General features: G+C 38.8%; 1 protein-coding gene across 2 annotated transcripts in view; it reads right to left on the bottom strand.

The window, feature by feature from the left end:
- RNF217 (ring finger protein 217) overlaps positions 1-20,417 on the bottom strand; it is a 65,143-nt gene that overhangs the window by 11,690 nt on the left and 33,036 nt on the right. For both annotated transcript variants that reach the window (XR_013181352.1, XM_054630511.2), the window contains exons 3-5: positions 14,378-14,542; positions 6,910-7,111; positions 489-560 (exon numbers count right to left, since the gene is read on the bottom strand). Coding sequence is in view for 1 of the 2 variants with exons in the window: in XM_054630511.2 (XP_054486486.1) it covers positions 489-560; positions 6,910-7,111; positions 14,378-14,542 (439 nt within the window). In the remaining variant the exon portion in view is untranslated. The remainder of the gene's footprint in view (positions 1-488; positions 561-6,909; positions 7,112-14,377; positions 14,543-20,417) is intronic.

Genomic DNA, 20,417 nt, shown 5'->3' with positions numbered 1-20,417 from the left:
CCAGTTTTTGTGATGGAATACAATTTGGCAGCCTTCTCACTGGATCATGTTTTGAGACTGACTCATCCCAATTTGCTGCTTTGCTGCTGTTGCATCTTCAAGCTGGTGAGCTCTTGGGACTAAGCCTTAGTTCCCTAAAAATCTTGTCATACACGTGACCAAGATTATGAAATTGTGATTCAATGGGGTGATTATAAGGCTGGGTCCAAGTCAGTCAGCCCCCAGGGTTATATTTAAATTACTCTGAACTTTTTGCTAGTTTATCTAGAGCAGTTAAAGATGTTTATTTGGAAAATGAAATAAATGGGAACAAAAACGAAGCTAGTAAGCATAAATTTAAAAACCTCATTTTTTAAGAAAAAATTAATGTGCTTAATACTAAAACAACATCTGTGAAATCTGTACTTTGTGTCCATGTTTTTGAGATGTCATATAGAGAAAGTCACTGCATAATCAGGATTAGTTTCATTCACATATGTAACTCTTACCTATTACAACAGCTACAGCTCCCAGTGCCAGTCCCAGAACCAATATTAGGGGTGTAATGAGTAGTTTTCCAGCTGAAATGCAAAATTCATTAAACAGTTCAAAGAAGGTTTTACTTTTTCCTTTCCAACAATTCATAAATATTTCAATATCAGAAAATATTTTAATCTATTATTTTTAAAATAATATTCTTTACCTCTAAAAATAGGATTCCTATTTGTAATTTCATGCTACAAATTCAGCCAGGAACTACCACCACACAGTCAGTTCCCTATACACATTTCTCTTTGCCCTCTTCACCCACCACAACTCTCTGAGCACAGCTTACTTCATACATTAACAGCTTGCATTTATTTCTGTTTCCATTCTGAAGTCCCTCAAGCATCAACAGGAACGTGATAGCTATAAAGCTACTATAATTTGGCTTCTCTGGAATCCTACTGCATGGCAACCAGCCTGGAGAGATGCCAAATAAACTAGCATCTTGGAAAGTTTAGGTTAGCTCAAGGTGATGAGACCATCACCTTTAAATACATTTTCTGCTCGCTTTAAAAGGTTACAGTGAAGTGCTTATGTACAGCTGTGATTTAGGTCTAAGTCAAACCACAGCCAAGTCTATTTTGGATCTACATTTATAAGGATATGTTGTGGCTCTCAAATGAGTAGGGCAGTGAGTGATGTTGAGCAGCACACTTGCTAGAGCATAAAACCAAGAAGAAATAAAGCATGTTCATATTCTTTACTTTCTGATGAGTTCATGATTTGTAGAAGTTCCCACAGTGAAGGCAGGGGTCTTGCTGAAAATGTGAATTTGAAACTGAGCCAGAACCCAAGCTATCTTCCTTGCACTGCACACTTTCAATGGAAGAATCTCCCTAGCTCTGTTGGCTGAGCAGCTGGGTCAAAGACATCCCTTAACTGAGCTGTCTGAAAATGCAGGAGGGCAGGCATTTTTACTGATACACCAGCAGTCTGAGCAGGGACTTGAAATTCTGCAATTCTCCAAGTTAGGTATGTGTTTGAAAGGTCACCTCTAGAATGGGAGAAAAATTGAGTTTGTTACCTCTCTCTTCCCTCCCTCAAGTCACTCATATCAGATTTCAGTAAGTGGATTACTACATTTAATAATGATGTAAACCTTTCCATAACCTGAGACACTAATTTGAGCAGTCTGAAGGAAAAATGAGATATTTTGGAAATATTTACAGCAGTTTAATGAACTGGTCCTTTTCTCGCTCTGTTTTGATAGCTTTTAAATTTCATGGGAGTGCAGTGGGTGGGAAACATTAATTCCTAGAAGAAAAAAAATTGGCAAATATTTGTATTACTCTAGTTGCTAGGCATCCTAATGGCATACCTTCCTGGGACTCCACTGAGCTGTGTTCTATACACACAGAACTTGTCAAGTACATTATTCAAGTGTAGACAGAAGAATGAATGTAAAGTGATGAAAAACCTCAAGAAAGGTCCAAAAGAAATGAAAAGCATTTTAAAACATCATCAGAGTCTTCAACAATTTCAAGTTAAGCTTGTAAAAGATTAGAGGTTTACGATACGAACGCCTTACTTCATTAATAGCCATGTAATTAGAATGCTAGAAAATTATGATGTTTGGTATCAAAATTATTAAAAATTATTAAAAACTTAAATCACTGAGCTGGTGACTAAGTATGCAGAAACAGAGCCTATGGGAAGGGCTAAGCTAGCCTTCAATTGGAATAACTTCTTTTCATTCACGAAGAACAGCTCCTGAGCTAATTCAAGAACTTGTTCCCTTATATTTGACAAATTCAGAGCTGAAATAAAGCATGAGTAGTGTCTTTCCTTCTGCCTGTCAATATGAAGTTATGACTACTGTGTAGTTATCGTTCATAATTTACCTTATAGAATAAAATGACTTTATCATCGTGAGACCATATCTTCTTTTGGTTAGCAACGCATTATTTCTAAAGACCAAATTTCAAAACAAATACTATTTCTACTTATATATCTGTCACATTCAAATCCTTAATTTCTCTACCTTTGTAAACTAAAATTAACAAACAACACAAGGAGAACAAGGCTTGCAAATGCTGCCATCAGAAAGACTACAAACAGCAGCAATCACTGGCAAAGCAGTGGGTATGTACTATTTGCTCCAATGGCTTTTATTTGCATTCTATGAAACAATTAAAAAATGCTCAGTTTTACATGTCAGAATTGAAAACTACTTTATATCCAATTCCAGCTTGATAGACATCGTTTGTCATAATGCAAAAGATTATGAGGGAATCATGACACACCAAGAAATGTCACTGAGGCTGTTTGTTGCAGACACTAAACTGTCCTGTATCTGTTGGCTCAGAAACTGAGAGCACAGAGAGCAAATGTAATGCCTGTTTAAGAGCTGAATAAAATCTTGGGTCATTAGCCCATGTGGTCATCTCAGCAGCAGGCTATGACAGCCAGTGTGCTCTTGTCCAAAGTTAGTTTTTAAGGGTAACATCACAAAAAGTAATTGAAACAGAACCTTTTTACAATTGCACTCAAATTAATGGTAAACAATTTCTCTACTGGGTGGCCCAGCATGAAGATGCAGACATTTGTGGTAATACAACTGTATTTGCAGGTGTCTCAGAAGGGTTGCCTTATTTGTGATACAGAGAACCACATTCTTCTGCAAAATAACAAAGTATTTCAGGAAACATGAGGGAATACTTTTCCCTTGCATAACTTTGGGTTTGGTTACAGGTTTTAGGGTAATATATCCACTGTACTGTCACAGGACAGTTTCTCTAGAAACCATGCTGGCTAAAAAAGGGAAAGAAATGTCAGAGATCACTTCTGAGGTTTTCTTCTCCCTGTGATTACTATCACCTTTACATAACAGCTGGCTGATGAAGAAAATTATGTTTAAAATTATGCTGCCATAAATTCTTTTCCCTTATTTTTACTGCAGAGCAGTTTGTGACTGTGCGCACTTGCTCCTCAATAGAAATCATGCCAGCATGCCAGCCTGCCTTGTGGTGATCTTTCTACACACTCCACCCAGCCAGATTTTAGAAACAACCCAAAAAACCTTCACTCCACATGGCTACAAAATCACGTTTATTAAAGTATTTCATCTCCATAGCAATAAAGTAAAAAGTCATACAAAACCCCCACATATCTAGCAACACCTCACCAGTCTCCCAATAGCCAAGATAACATTCCTTTAGTTTCCACTACTTAGCTAACTAGCAGAGGCATTTTTTACAGGAAATCCAGCCTCTGTTTCTCAGTACATGTTACTAAAATGTAGAGTCTATGCTTTTAATGGCATCTCTGCTACCATCTCTTCTTCTGCTGACTTTCAGAACAGAACTAAAACCCCGGCTTCTACAGTAACAACTCCTGATGATAATGCTCCTCTTTTGCCTGATAAAGTATTTATATATTTATATTTTCAGTTCTAGCTACTGGGACCTCCCTGAGCCTGGGTGTGATCCCTAACTGGAATTCAACATTTTTGGGTTTAAATTTGATCTTAAGTGATTAAGACTAGTAAGCTTCAGCTCAACACATAAAACATAAACAAAACAAAAAATAAAACCAGTATCATGACAAAGAAGAATCTGATGGATGCTCCATAAAAAATGATATGAAAAGGCCAGCAAGCTATTATTATTTACTCAATTTCATGATAACAAAACTAGCCAATAAAATTATCAGTAATCAATAAAAAAAAAACCCAGGACTTTCTCCACCTGACAGATAGTGAAATCCTAGAGCCTCTACCAGAAATGTTGCGGAAACCAAAATTTAAGAACTGTTAAAACTAGTGAAGGATCCATCCACTGAAGTTACAAAGCAAAAGTTCAGATACAAACCTAAAGTAAGAAAGTGTCTAAAGCAATGATTACTGGAAACAAACAGGGAGTGAGATCTTATTTCTAATTGACCACTGCTGAGGACAGACTCATTAGGCAGACCTCTATACAAGCCCAATTAACAGCCACAGATCAATTCAGTTGAATTCTGTTTTACAAAGAGAGATGATCCTAGCAAATTTCCGGCATTGAAAATGGCATAATCCACAAACAAACTAGATCACAGTCTGGGATTATACAGTCTTCAAAAGGTCAGGAGGTACAATCTTCCAGCAATATAACACATTTTTAAAAATCAATGTGAAAACCCACATGTACCCTCATGTGGAAAAGAGTACAAAAACCTAGACCAGCTCACACATGCAAGTCACAGCCAAAATCTACTGTAGTGGAGAAGAGCTGTGAGCTCAATTCCCAAATTCAAATCAGATGCAAATTTCTGAAGATTTAAATTTTTTATTTTCATGTATGAGTTCTGTTGGGTCTCTGGAGTATTTTGGTAGTTATTCATAAAGTGTACCAGGATCAATATTCAAATCTAGAGCTGTAGAAATGACAGAGATTTAAGGTCATAAGTACAGATGAAGAATTTGCCGAATTCTTGTCAACTTGAGTGTTAAGAAGCTATTGTAAAAATGTGAGCACTTACTACATGTGCTGGCAGATTCAGGTACCTCTGTCTCTATTCAGATGATGACCCCTCTTGTGAGAAATCACATCATATGACAGAGGGAGCTTTGGAGAGAAATTTTTAACAGAAAACCCTATGAGAAATGTAATGTGAGGCTCTGAGCTTTGCTAATCTTTCTTGGTTTATTAATTAATGCAAACCACAAGTACACTTGCAAATAGGAGATGAAAATAAAAGTATCTTATACTTTATCTATGTGCGATCCTGTAAATGAGCATACGCATATTTACCATGGAGCTTTAATATCCAAGACCAGGCTGAATAGGGCTCTGAGCAACGTGACTTAGTTGAAGATGCCCCTGTTCATTGCAGGTGGCCTTTAAAGGTCCCTCTCAGCCCAAACTATTCTAGATTCTAATAATATTACCCATGATTCTGCATGTGAGCAGCACTGACTTGGTAATGCCTCAGAGTACAATCTCTTGTTACAGCAGAGACTAATTACACTAAATATAACAAGATCTATTTAAAAAAAGCTTACATTGTTTTCCATTGTGGCTGTTACTGAAAGCTCTTCTGAAATCTTACTAAGTGCTTTGAAACAGCTCTTGAAGTTTAAGCCTAAATTTTTAATGAACATTTATATTCACGTGCCCTAATGCCAACACTGTCTTTCATCTAGACTAGATCTTCTGGTGTGTTGCAACTCATCTCTACAAAATGTTTCAGAGTAGGCACCTGCAATCATCTTCAATTTTCATCTTCTTTCTAGTTATTTCTATATTTTTAAATCACTTCTCTCAAAGTTTGTTACCAAAGCCTTGCAAGTTCCTAAGGTCAAACTAATGGGCTTGGATGCCATATTGCCACTTTTTTAAAACAAGCATTCCAGGTTTGCAAAGCCCCCACAATGCAGAGCAGCAAGACTGCATTTTCATTATCAGGTCTACGAGTTTGTGTGTCAATTTTTATGCTGCTCTGGAAACCACCTAGTTTTCTTACTGGAACATGTCTGGCTCAGGAGTAATGCTTTCACCTCAGGTTTGCTTTTTCCCCACCTGTTCTGTCTCTTGCCTTTACCTTTACAATCAAGCTCAAAGCAGTTCCTCATTCTAGGTGAACTACAAGTCATCTCCAATTTTTATGCCTTAATTCAAAGTATGGAAAGCTCTATTTTGCTTGTCAGGTATCCGCTTTTTGACAGCTAATACATCCATTTCTTGTAACATTATAGGTCACCTTGCATGCTGTAAACTCACTACAATGACTGTACTTCACATGTATGAAAGATAATCTCATAATATAAGAGTCTACTTTATTATCTTGTGCTTCTGTAAGTTGAGAAAGATATCTGTCTCAAAAGCAAATTATGAGTGCCTTTTGGTTAATAAAAAGACATTTTAAGCATCATACTTTTGTGAGCAAAATTGATGTATATCAAGTTGTATTTTGTTTCAAGCTGATTTTATCTGAACTAAAGCTAACAGTAAAAATAGTGTCCTCCTATTTATACGGGAAAACCTTGAGGTTTTTTACTCAGATCAGGTTCAAATTCAAAGAGCACTTTATTCAAACAGACTTACACCAAGATTAATTTAAATAAGGTTTCTCCTGTGACCCATTTCTCCAATATTCTTGGAGAATAATGAACACAGCCAGAGATATGCATATTGACAGCACTTTTACAGTTTGCTTATGTATTATAAAAAAAATTAGGAAACAAGCTATCAGAAGAGGACACAATACTTAATCATACACAGTCCATCTAAAAAGGGAGGGCAAGTGCCATATATTTAAATATACTTAATAAGCCACCTTTTGAATAACTGAAAAACAAGTTGGCCATCCAATCCTATAAACCACTAGTTTTAATTTAACTATAATTGCCCTATCCCCCCATCCCTTCATCATGCAGCTCTCCACAAGGAGCCCTAATGCACTCACCACAGACAGAGCCTCGCACTAATCTCCTCAGATGTGGTCTCTCGGGGAGGTAGCGGTATTTGCATCCAAAGATACTGAGGTTTGACGTGTGGTCTCCAAAGAAGCGGAGCTGGCGGTATCTCTCTCCACAACGGTAACAGAAATTAGTGTTACACTGTGAACAGGTCATGTGGTCACACCCTTCGGTTCTCTGGATGTGGATCTGGATGAGCAGAAGGAAAGAAGAAATATTATTTTTCCCCCCTTCCTAAGCACAGGAAAGCGGGCACTCCCCAGGGCAGTTCACGTGCCAGAAGAAAAGAAGCTGCAAGCAACCCCCTGCAAAGTCAACACTTGCATTAATTAATACTGCAGCTGGCTTAAGACAATAATGGTTTTCTGAGGCATGTTTCAGAGCATTAAATGTGAGTTCTATTGTTTCCAGATTCCCACTTCCTACATAATCCTCCTTTTTGGTTTAAATGTTCTTCATATCAGATGAGAATTCTTGTCCTGACTGAAATTTTTGTTTTATTGCTGAAGTAGATATGCTAGCACCAAACTTTATTAAAAATAAAAGCAACACAGTGAATATAGTTATGAACTCCGTTTGACCCCTCCCCAGATGGGTTTCCCTCTTAGGCCACCTGTGGCTCCACTCCCTTTTCCATCACAAATTGATATGGCATTTTGTAATAAACACCAGAAAGACACTGCTGTTACAGTACATTATTTGAGAAGTATGGATGCTTTCTCCTTCTTAAAAAAACAAACAAAAAAATTCCACAAACTATTTGTGGAATAAAAACTTACACCAAGCTTTCATGATACCCACAGCACAGCATGAAACAGGGCTGCCCTAGCTTTACAGCCATCTTTCTACCGATTGCCTGCTAAATAGTTCCCCATCCTGCATTCCAAGACCACGTTCCACAGTGGAATTGTAGATAGCCTAATAATTGAGGTTGAAAGTGATGCTCAGGGGTCATCTATTTTAACCCCCAACTCCAAGCTGGGATATCTCCAGAGAGATCACATTGCTCCAGATCTCATCCCATTAGATTTAAAAATTTCCAAGCATGGGTATGTCACAGCCTCTTTGAGCAATCTATATCATGCTTCACCATCCTCCCTGGGAATACTTTTTTCCATTACATCCAATTTGAATTTCACCTGTTGAAACTTGCAACAGATCCATCAACGCCTCCTGAAACCTCCTATACTTACCTACATGTATTTATTTTGCAGGGAAGTACAGGCAAAGACATGGCACGACCACTCAGTGGCTCTGCAAGCACCAGAGACACTGAAAGCTCAGTGAGCTCCAGAGAGACTCGTGACTCCTGGGGTATCCAGCATTCTTGGGAGGGTCAAATGCATTTGTTCTTTGGTGCTGATCAGGGGTGATCTGGGCTCTCACCTTGCTCACCCAAACATCTACTGAAACTTACACTCTATCCATGTAACAAAGTGATGCTTTCCACCTGCAACACTCGTGGTAGAAGAGTCACAAGGGTAACAGTAGCTCCAGATACCCCTGCCAGCCTCCCTGTGCCACAGTAGTGATCTCAGGATTTGCTTTTCTATACTTTCAAACGCTGCTTTTATACAAGAGGGGAAAATGTTCACAAAAGAGAGAACTGGGCTATTAAAAAAACCAAAACTTTCTAGTGGGCAAGTATTCTAATAGATTAAAATTTGTCTGACTGAGCAAACATCGCCCTTTACCCCAAGGAATTCTGCTGTATTACAGGTGTCTTGTTTTCCAGAAGCATCTGAAAAACCACCATTGCTGATGAGCTTTATAAGCCACTTGACTTCAAAACTTTCACAGTTAAGCACTGACAGTAGGCAAAGCAGAAAGAGAACTCTACCCAATATCAAGCATAACTTCAGAAGATATACACTTTTTTTTTTCCTAAAAGGGACATTACATTGTAAGTTCAAATTCTTACTTCTCAGGTTACATGTGAAAAAAGTTGTTGACTCCAGTTCTGGTGTTACTGTAATTCCTCAGATGAACTTGAGCTGAAACAAAGGTATTTTAATAGTGACTTAAAGTATCTTGACAAATTAACTTTAAAACTTAATTAAAATTAATTTTTCAGGGGACCAACTCAGACAGCAACTACAGAGACTTCCATAATTTAAAGGGTAATTTCCCTCATCTGCTGATTCTATCTTAAAAATGTAAATGAGGGAACTAGATTTTTTGACTAATGAGAATTAACTGGTTGCTTTATTTTCTTTTTGAATCAAGACTGCTGAATTCTCCTATCTCTTCTCTAATTTACCAACCCAGTTATCACTCATCCTCATTGTAATTCTGTAGAACCATGGAACCTATAAAAATCCTAGATGCAAACCAAAATTAGTTCACATTCCAAAAATAAGGTAATTTTTATTGGTAGTAAGAACTTCAAGGAGATGCTAGCAATAGCCTTTTATGTTCTACCATTCATATCAGAAATATCCACCTCTTAGAAACTGCCTGCCATCCTTCTACCTATGCTTTCCTAGAATCCTCCCAGCTCCAGTTAGTCATGCATTGCTCCTGAATCATTTGTCCATCTACTTGGTCCTGCCCTAAATTCTCCAGACATACTGTCCTCTTGAAACATGAAAGAAGTTGATAAGGATTTATTATCTCACAGACAAATACTGCAACTACATGCACTTCATATTTACTTCATCAAAAAGCTAACCATAAAAATATTTTAGTCAGTACTCATCTGTACATGTAACTGTCTTCAAATGCTGCAAATCTGGAACAACCAGCTGCACTCACCTGTACCTTTTTATTGCAAAAAAAAAGGTGTAGGCCAGTACAGTGAGTAAAGACTTGATTAGAAAAAACAAAGTAAAAAACCCCATGAACCCCAGCTGCAGGGCTTTGCAGACTGACAATGCCAGGTGAACTTTGGATCATTTGGTCAGGCTGCTTTCAAGCCCAAGACATGACATCTCACCAGATCAACTTCATCTCCGGTTTACGCGGGCATGCCTCCGCACCCTCCGGATAATCCAGTGACAGAGATGGATGACAAACCTATAGGTCGGGAAAGCCACGGTCGATGGCTCAGGTATTCCGAGTGCTCCTGCCCCACTGGCAGCACCAGGGCACAGGAGGCAGCCAGGGAACGCGTGAGGCTGGGAATGCCGCTGGCTGTGGGAATCTGCAGCCGTGCAGGGCTTGGTGCAGTGTGACTGCAGGCTGCCCTGCAGCATGGCCACTGCAAGCCCAGCTTCTGAATGCCTCCATGCATTCAGTCAAAGCTGCAGGCTTCACCCTGCACCCATGGCCTGTTCAAAATCAAACACGTACACCCGCCTTACAGGGAAAGGTGAGCCATTCGGAAACCCAGGAACGGCTTCCAGAACAACAGGGGTGAAAACTACACACCAGGGGCAAACACATCAGTTGTCTACTTGACTCCAAACTGGAAGTAGCACAGTGGCTATTTCAGACCCTTATTTTACCCCCTCTCCATGTTACATGCCCTTTTAAAGAAATCTTCTAGGGAAATCACTGCCAAGAGTTCTGAGATGAGTGGCCATGTCTCCTCCACCTCTGAAGAAAACCTGCACAGCTTTATCACTTTGTACACAAATAAGGACTCTCCTCCCTCCAGAAGATGAGAATTAATTTGCAGAGTGCTTCCAAAGACTATGCCCTGAATTATTTGGTAATGCTTATATGAATCAGAAAGATAAGAAGCACACGCTCCTTTATTTGCATTGACCTGCTTGTTCTTAAATTTCTGCTGCTGTTCAAAGCCTTCCAAGCCAGAGCTGCTATGTGATGTTTCCTCAGATAGTGCTGCTTTTGAAATCTGTGGTAAGATAACACCAACATGGAGTATTTCCTTGGTTTGCTGTACTGTAAAAACACTTGTGTAAACAAAAGCATTTTGTTGCAAACATACCAAGAAATTGTAAATAATAACCCCTTAAAACAGTACTGGGGAAAGAAAAAAATATTATGAATTTTGGCAAATTACACCCAATAACATAGCAAATTTTCACTGATTAGCCAACTTACTCTAGAACAACACCAGACCTTTTTGGACAAGTCTTGTTGAGAAAAATGGTCTATACTGACTCTCAAAATAGTGTCTAGCAAATTTGGAAAAGGTTGTATTAGGGAAAAAAAAGTCAAAATAAATTTAAGATACAGTTAAAAAAAAGTAGCATTTTCTCCATATTTCCATACTGACACACAGTCACAACATGAATCTACGATTAAGCATTTGGACTGTGTGTGATATTTTTATTATCTTATGTAAACACATCTTGGAGAGACCAGGTAAATATCAGCCATTCCTATTAGATGGGCTAAAAGCTGTATCCGACTATCGGAAAAAGTAATCAAGTTTAAGCTTATCCAGCAGTCCCTGCTATATTGACATTACAAAGGATTATGTTCTTTCAAATCACTTAGCCAAACCACTGAGAAATACTCATATTTGCCTGAGGATCTGCCTTTGTATACACATACCCCCAGGTGTGTTTTGATTTTCTCACCTGCATGCTCAGAGAAGATAATGCATTTGATTTCTCCATGGTACAGCTAAAAAGAGTCAGTGTATGTATGTATCTGTAGGTATAAGTAATTATCTCCAGAAGCTATCTGCAAAATATGGTCACAGTTTACACTGTCATCAGTATCACACTTTGGAAGCTACCAGTAATTTTACATATTACTTCATTAAAGAAAATACCTCTACTTAAGTTTCTACCTTAAATTTCCATTAATTTCAGTTTTAGTGAAGAGAGGAAATACTAGTATCTTTGAACACAATTTAATATTGACTTTCCCTCAATCTGTTTGCCAATTTTGGCTACTGCAAATTTTCAACCAAAATATGAAAGAGGTTAAAAATAAAGTATGTTTTCACCAGAAGCATGGCCTCTGTGGACCTAGAACATGGATAAATCAAATAGTATCTTACAAATCATTTTCTTTGTCACACTTTATTTTATTTGGAAATAGGATTCTCATCTAATTCAATGTGATTTTATAAACAGGTTTTGGGGGGAGAGATGGATGGGAGAGAGAGGCAGAGAAGTATTAGATGTAATCCCCCTGACTTCAAATTGTTAACTGTCAGAATGCTTATCCCTATGTGCCCAAACATCTACTACAGATTTGATGTAGAATAATGGTTAAGATGTATTTTTTAAACTACCCAAAGATGTATTTTTTTGAACTAACTGCCAGCTAAGTGTTACTTTTGATTACTTGTAGGTTATAGATTTGATTTAAAGATAAACAGTATGTTGAGAAACATTTTGGACATTGTAGGCAGGAAGAACTTTTTTTCTGAAGAAGAAAGTATCAAGAGTTGGCGTAGCAACACAGTTTAATAAAAGGTTGAATTCCCTCTTCAATATTCACTTACAGTGCCACATTACCAAGAAGGACTTAACAGAGGTTCTTTTTCTGTGCTAGTTTCATAAGTTTCCATACTGCCTCCCACCATGTAGGAGGTTTTATTTTCCTTTGATTAAGAAAAGAAACCTCAAGTATTTTTTAAATTAGCAGCCAAACTCATGCAACTTCACGCTTCAGAATTAGTAATAAGCCATGTAAGTTTAAAGTGTCCAATCTTTTCTTTTGAAGATGGTGAAAAGAGTTGAATATTTAAACACAACATTTTAAATTTTAACTTATTCATGCTGAATGTTATACTTAGCAGTTTTGGTTCCTTTCTCTTTCCAGCTATCAGCTACCACTCCTGGTTTTCCACATTCATGTGTTTTTGCTTGGTCCACCTTCTTAATCTTTTGGACAATTTATTTAAGTTACATCATTCCCATTGTCATAAAATCTGACACAAGTTAAACAATTAAAATCAAAACAGACACTTCTTCCCACTCTGAAAAGAACGAAGTATTTTACTTTAAGACTTCCCAGAAAGTGAACATTTTTGGAATTGACTCAAATCTATGAACTTTACCAAAAAGCAAGCGGCAAAAACTCTGATAAAAGGTCACACGTGTGTAGGAGGAAGAGTAAAAAACAAGCTACTGATTTCAGAGCTTTACAATTTTGCTCAGTGTTTTGAAATCTTTCAATTTCAAGCTATAGCATCACAGGCATTTCTTTCTCAAAGACCAAAATATGATACTTTATAAACTGATAAACACTTTCTTATTTGCACAGTGTAAGGCTCAAAGTGTTACATATACTTTGTATGCTTATAAGTAAATCTTATAAGTAAAAATTCAATATTAATTTTCCATGAAACACTCCAGCTTTGACTTACTACTCTGTTGGTAGCTGTGAAAAAAACTGTGAACAAATGTAAGAGTGGCCTTCATTAATGGCAACTGGGGCAGGGGTGTGCAGGGCTGTTGCATCTCATCTGAGTAGTGGGAAATGCTGCTCATCTCTGAAGGGATCGATGACATTTTTAGGGTGTGGAACTGCATTTCAGTGCTGAAAATTAATAATGAGAAAGACTTCAGAGAAGCATCCATGTTGGAATGAGAAAGACTTCTGAGATCATCAACTCCAACCTTCAATCACCACATTGTCACCTGACCATGGCGCTGTCACATTCAGTCATTTCTTGAACACCTTGAGGGTTGGTGACTTCATCACCTCCCTGGCAGCCCATTCCAATGTTTAACAACCCCTTCTGCAAGGAAATTCCTCCTGATGTGCATTCTGAAACTCCTCTGCAGTTTGATGCTATTTCCTCTTGTCCTGTCACTGGCTGCCTGGGAGAAAAGGCCAACCCCTACCTGCCTACATCCTCCTTTCAGGTAGTTGTAGAGAATGAAGAGGTGCCTCCTGAGCTCCCTTTTCTCCAGGTTAAAAAGGAGGCTCAGGGGGGACCTCAGCCACCTCAGCCACTCCTCACAGGACTTGTGCTCCAGACCCTTCACCAGCTCTGTTGCCCTTCTCTGGACTCACTGCAGAATCTCCGATGTCCTTCTTGAAGTGAAGGGCCCAGAACTGGACACAGCACTTGAGGCGTGGCCTGTGAAGTCCCACCTTGAGGTACAGCTTGTGAGTAGTAACATTCAATGCTACAAAACTTAGAGTTTTGCCAAGTCTTAGTTTCCTTTAGTTAACTTGTTGACAGAGTATTTCCAGCCTTACTCAGACATTGAATACACTCTAACTCTCTGAAAAACCTGACAAAGGGCACTGAATTTCCCTAAAGCTTTCCATTTCTTTAAAGATTTTAGGATTAATTTATTTTGTAATTAATTGACCCAAACATTTCTATGCTTCATCAAAGCCCCCTCTTAATAATTTCCATAATGTTTCTTGACATGCAGACACTCTGCAGAATCAGTGCAGGAACCAGCAAAAAAATCTGACCTGTTTTTCTCAATGGGTCATTACAAGAAACTGCACAGCAAGTGTGAATTTCATTTCCAATGCTAAGCAGAAGCTACAAGTACTTATGTATATTTAAATGCATATTTGAACAGTTTGAAGCCACTACCTGCAAGCCAAGGGAGAGCAGCTCACCTTGCATTTTGGACACTTCTGGGCATTCCTCTGCCCGTGTTCGATTTCGTTGGCCCAGTGACGTAACAGCTTGTCTCCCTTCTTGTATTCTTTGCAGTTAACACCTTCATGCCAGGGAGAGTGGCACTTGAAACACCAGACAAATTGGCAAGACGGACACTGGATCTGTATAAATGAGAAAACACCACATGTTTGCAAGCTGGGTGCTGATACAACTAGAAAGCCTGTTTTAAAACCACTGCTCCTCAATTACAGGAGCAGCTGTCCAGCAAAGACCTAACATCTTTTGGAGGCTCTATTTTAAAAACACAAGAAGTTGTGGAAGCTAGCTTGTTCTTTTCCTTTTCAAAAAAGAGAAAATACAAAAGTAATTGCTAAAGCTGGGAAAGGCCTCAATCGAATGAAGCACAAGTAGCTTGGCTTAATCACAGGCACTACTTCCCAAAGTGATTGTGTGGGTCAACAGACAAAAGGCAGAATCCAGAAAGCTTACTCAATTGCCTCCAATACATTTGTGAGAACACCTGAAAATTACCTTGACAGTTTTCAGTGCAGTGGATCTGTCCTTCTCTAGGAACAAACTGCACTACCAAGGCTATCACAGAAAGCACTTGGTCTTCTGAAGAGGTGCTACAGAGCTTGGCTTCATATGGGTTCTGAAGCTTTATATTAGAAATGGTCCTGGGAAAAGGAGCCATGAGCAAGGCTCTCATCCAAGAGCCACAACTACCAACGGGAAGTCAGGCACTTCCTTTTGCTCTTGACTGCGTCAAGGCAAGCTGAGCCCGTGCCAAACAGCCCACTTGCTACAGACCACACCTAATGGCAGAACCCACAAGCCATACTCAAATTGGGAAAGGATCTATTCTTTCCGCTCCCTCAGTTTTCAATCATTGTGTCAAACAGGTACCATCGTCATCACGTCTTCTTCCGCAGCCTGTTTATTTTTTTTTCATGAAAAGCTAAGGCAGCTACTGTGTTTGCAGGAGTAATAAACAGAGGCACATTGCAGCTGCTAATATGACAAAAGACAGGCCTCCAACCAGGATCATGACTAAGGACAGCACGAACTAGAAGACACCTTAACATTCAGGCACATCCAGGCTCCCGCAACATGTTCACTTTGCTCAGCAGCAAAACATCTCAGGCTCAAGCGACTGCTGAGCCCTGTCCACCATCTCCAGCTGCAGTCCATGTCTGGCACTGCCCTGGCTTCGTACCCAGCTGATGGATGGGACTGAGGAATTCAACCAGCCAAACCAAGCGGTTTTGGTTATATCTGCGTCCAGACTTGGTTCACCACCAAACCACAGAAACATCTGTGCTGACCATGACGTATGGGGGTGCTTCTCAGGAAACTTCATCCCAGAGTGTAGTCACATGTGAAGTCCTCAAAACATATTTCTCAAGTTCTCACTCCCACCAGCTGCTGTGCCCTCCTGTTGAGTCCTGACAACTGGTGTTATGCTTCCTTGACTACAATTAAGAGTCCAAAGTAGGTGCTCTGATATCCCTTACATATTTTGCTGGGGCTAGTCAAAATTGTTTACACATGCAATCACTACATCTTGTTTAAAGAGAAACAACACATTAAGACTGAAACATGTGGATTACAAACATTGTTAGTTTTTGCCTGAAAACTCATCCAAGGCCATTATGAAGTATTAAACAAAAGCAACAAAATCAGTGCCCTTTCTCAAAATCTAATGAACCAGTGGCCAATATGCTGAATCAACAAAAATATACTAACTTGCATCTCAGCTTCCCAGATGAATTCTCCTAATAAAACCAGCTTAACAAAAGGGAAATTTCCTGCTCTGAGGAACCTAAAGAATGATACATTTATATTTCTACAAACCAAACTAACACAGAGCACTGATAAATGTTTACACAATACATTAAAATCTAATATGCACAAGGAAGTCATCTAACCTATCCTAACCCATATCTCTCTCTTTTTTCCTTTTTGTTCCCCACTCCCTCCCTGCATTGAATTTATGTCTTTCAACAACACAAGTCAGTGTCCTACTGCTGGGAAGATAGATTATAGCAAGCATCATATTGAAGGGCTCAGTATTTGTTATGCCTCAGCCAAAGATGGAGCTTGTAGCCACAAGTCAATGTTCTACAATCTGAAAACTTTTATCAGTTGCAGTATTCAGACATTTGAGAGAGAACACAGTTGTTAACAAGTACAAACCCAAATCAACAGGTTAGGAAGTTAAAGCTCCTTCCTTAAAAAAAAGGCAACATAATTTAAACCACAAGTTCTGTGGGTTGGTTTTTTTTTTTGGTTTTTTTTTTTGATGAATATGTGACAAATTAACTACATACTCTATCTTTCTATTATAGCATGTACATAAGCAAAAGCAATGCAGCAGCCACCAGGATATGTATTTAAACCTACACACGCACACTGACATCAGGTGTTTCCAAATACATTAATCAGAAAGTACTGAAATACAGGATGAGGCTATAACCACAGGAACTCAAAATAACATTTCTTACCACAAATGGCCCTAACAGAACTAGTAAGAACTCTATGTTTCATTACCAGTTTCCTCTTCCACCTGTCACCCTGACAGCACCTTCCTCAAAACTGAACTTGTAAATAGTTTTTATATTTTGAATGGGCTATTTCACTTCTCTGTGGGTTCAATGCTTCCTGAGCGTAACTGAAGCAAGCAAAGAAAACTATGTACCTTAAGTACTTATGAACCTTATTTTTCTTGGAACTAGTAGCTGCAAAAAAACCTCTAAAACCATTCAAACTTGGATGCAATGTGATGCCCCTGTGCTTAAGAAACAAACAGAACAGGGCAACTAAAGCAGTCTTTCACGTTCTTATTCTACTTTTTCTCTGCTTTTCTGAAAGGAAAGTCAAATGTTATTTGATTCAACCTTCAGTACTTACATATGAAATCACCATAGCAAGGACGCAGAAAAGCTATCTACATATGATTTTAAACCAGTAAAATATATTATAGTCCAGAAAAGCAGACAAACTATATCTGCAAAACAAAACATTAACCTTGTGTTTTTTCAAATATGTTTTTTCTCACACAAACATTTTCCCACTTATTTTATGATTTCTATTTCTGTTGATTAAAATTGAGAGAATGGATATATACACAAACTTCTATGCCACCTGGAGATCAGCCTCCCTTGAAATAGAAAAGATTACACAATTTTTTGTTCTAACTCTTTTGGTTCTCAGCTTTCTGAAACACTGATCTTTAAGGCTAACATCTTCCATTTTCTTAGCAAGCCTCTTTACTGCAAGCCACTTTATCTACCAGTTTCCTCACCTCACAGGAAAAGACTTTTCAAAACTGATAAATAATTTCAACACAAAACACAACGTGACCTGATGATAGCAAAACTGACTGCTCATAAAAATATTCCTATAACCTGAAGGTACAAAAAGCTTAGTGAGATTTTCTGCTGCTTGGTGGAACAGTAGTTATATAATAGGATGGCCAAATTAATCATGCAATTAACTGATTACATGAATTACAGTCTCTAGCTGCAGTCACTGTCACTTTATTTGAAAATAAATACGAGCTCCAGCCAAAACATCTTCCTTCTCCTCATCATCAACCCATCCACTCTCTTGAAACAGCTGAAAATAAGCAACAACAAAACAAACAAATTTTGTACCCCATTAGGGCTCATCTTTGATCCAGCTCCCAGTGTGACACTAAAACATTAACATAAGCAAAAGCAGGCTGGCAGGAATGAACTGCTGAGGGAAGGAGGGAGAGCACAGCAAAATCACCACACCTGCAGCAGCTGAGACTCAAGAGAGATTGAAGCAATGTATAGCCATGAAGATATCTGCCACTTAAAGATAAAATCTGACTCAAAAGTGGGGAGCTAACAGATCAAGCATCTGAACAAATTCCTGCTATTTCTAGAACAACTTTCAGAAATTCTTTAGTAGTTCAAAAAAAAGACAGTTTGTGTAACAACCGCATTGAAAAAACATTTACATTTGCAAACCCAAGCACTCAAGTCCTCCTTTTATGTGACGTCTATCTCTTGACAGAAGTGAACAAGAAAACTTCATTATGAATCTCACAGAGCAGAGAGTATTGCTTCTCCATGGCAAGTGGCAGGTCAAAAAACTAACTCTAACAGGCAAGAGCCAGAGCTTCCTCACAGAACACGTCTTCTTACTCACTCTTGTGAAACCTTGACCCGTTCCATGCACAATGGAACAGGTAAAGCAGCAATTTTTCAGTTTTTGCCCATTTCCATTGCTCTTTTGCATAACAGCTCTGAACAATGGTTTGTTAGGGTCTTGTCTGCAACCACATTACACTCTCAATTCAGAACATATGAGAGGGAGCAAGGAAATTTTCAGAGTTAATACTGGATACATTTACGATAAAAATATTTTATATAGAAAATTCAATAGTTCTCTTGCTGTTCTGTGTGACCCTAAGTGGCAGTAATAGTAGGAGAAAGGTTTGGATAAGCAAGTTCTCCTTTTCTTCTCCTCCTCCTTCCTCAACATACACGTTAACTTCCTAGGCTTAGTACACCAAGACTTGAATCTCAGCCAATTGAGCTGCTGGACCTAGATCAGTTTAGCTGACACAAATCAGCTATAATAAGAAAAACTAATTTCTAACTTTGCTGCCTCTTTAAATTTCCATGTTACTTAAAATTTTAAATACTGTATAAAATTTTAGAAATGGCATTAACATTTTTAAAGCATCAGTTCAAATAAAGAATTGGATTTTAGAGTGCTTTCCCCTTGCAGTGTATAAAAGAGTGAGTGTACTGGCTGTGCTATGACCCTACCATAGGCTTGTGCATATGTGTTCCCCACATGACTCAGTTCTCTTGAAGCCAACACTTGCAGTGCTGGTGCAGAATTCATCTGGTGCAACTGGTGTTTATATTACTTGCATATGAACAGGGCAGCCTCAAAAGCCTCCAGTCAGATGTCTCCTATGCTATACACAAAAGAAAATGTGTCTTCGCCTCCCAATAGCCTACAATACAAGGCACAATGTGTACATGTAATCACATGAGAACCTAATAAAACAGGTAATATTGGTCCACAGCTATGTGTGTATGTAAATTACTCACATACACTCCATGTCATACACGGTCGTCTTTTTAAACCTTCTTCCTGCAACAAAACTTCTCCTTGTGCTCAGCTTAAAACAAATCACTAAAACTGTACCTACATTAGAAAACAACTGAGGTTCAAAGAGCATGCTGAAGCTCTGTGGACCACGATCATCCATACTGCTTGCCAGCATTTTCCCAATTATATTTCTGACTAGCATCAAGTAGACATTCCTGCACACAACACCTGGGCTCAGCTCAAAGGACACATTTTTGCCTGAGTCTGTTGCCAGGAGATTTCAGCTCTGCAGATCACAGGTATACACACTGAACCACCACATGACCAGTGAACTACTCCTGGCTTGCACTATGCATCACACAGTCTCCCATTCTTTCCCATTGTGGTTTGTAGGGCAGTTGGGAACATTTTAACTGTAGCATTTTAACTCATAAAAGAGCACTGGTTGTGCCCTGAGGAATGTTCTCAGATCTGGCAGGCCTGTGATACAACAGCTGCACCACCAATGACCCACACTTGTGGGACACTAACAGCCTCTGACACCTTAAGAGAGGAGCCTGCCAAAGCATTACAAGCTCTGATCTACCCTGGGTCACATCTGATGTGTGCTGATGATGAAGCAGATGGGTGAAGGAGAATAGCTTTGGGCAGAAGGAATTTTACTTGCAGTTTCAGATTTTTTTTCACCTCAATGTAAAATGACAAAAATTTGAAAACACTGAGTCCAACAGAGTGTGGCATGTAATTCATGTCCTACACAGATATGCACAAATAGCTCATAACTTAGAATTAGCTTTACCAACTTTTCAACTCCAATGAATACACAACCTTCCACCTTTTAATCTTCATACTAGGCTGAATCTTATGCTGGGTAATTAGGGCTATCTAAACAGTCATCTAAACTCCTACCGAGGAGAACTGGTTTGTCCAGGAAAGGCC

This window comes from Agelaius phoeniceus, chromosome 3 (genome assembly GCF_051311805.1).
Source record: "Agelaius phoeniceus isolate bAgePho1 chromosome 3, bAgePho1.hap1, whole genome shotgun sequence".
Lineage (NCBI taxonomy): Eukaryota > Metazoa > Chordata > Aves > Passeriformes > Icteridae > Agelaius > Agelaius phoeniceus.
This window is presented reverse-complemented; position numbering and strand designations above follow the sequence as displayed.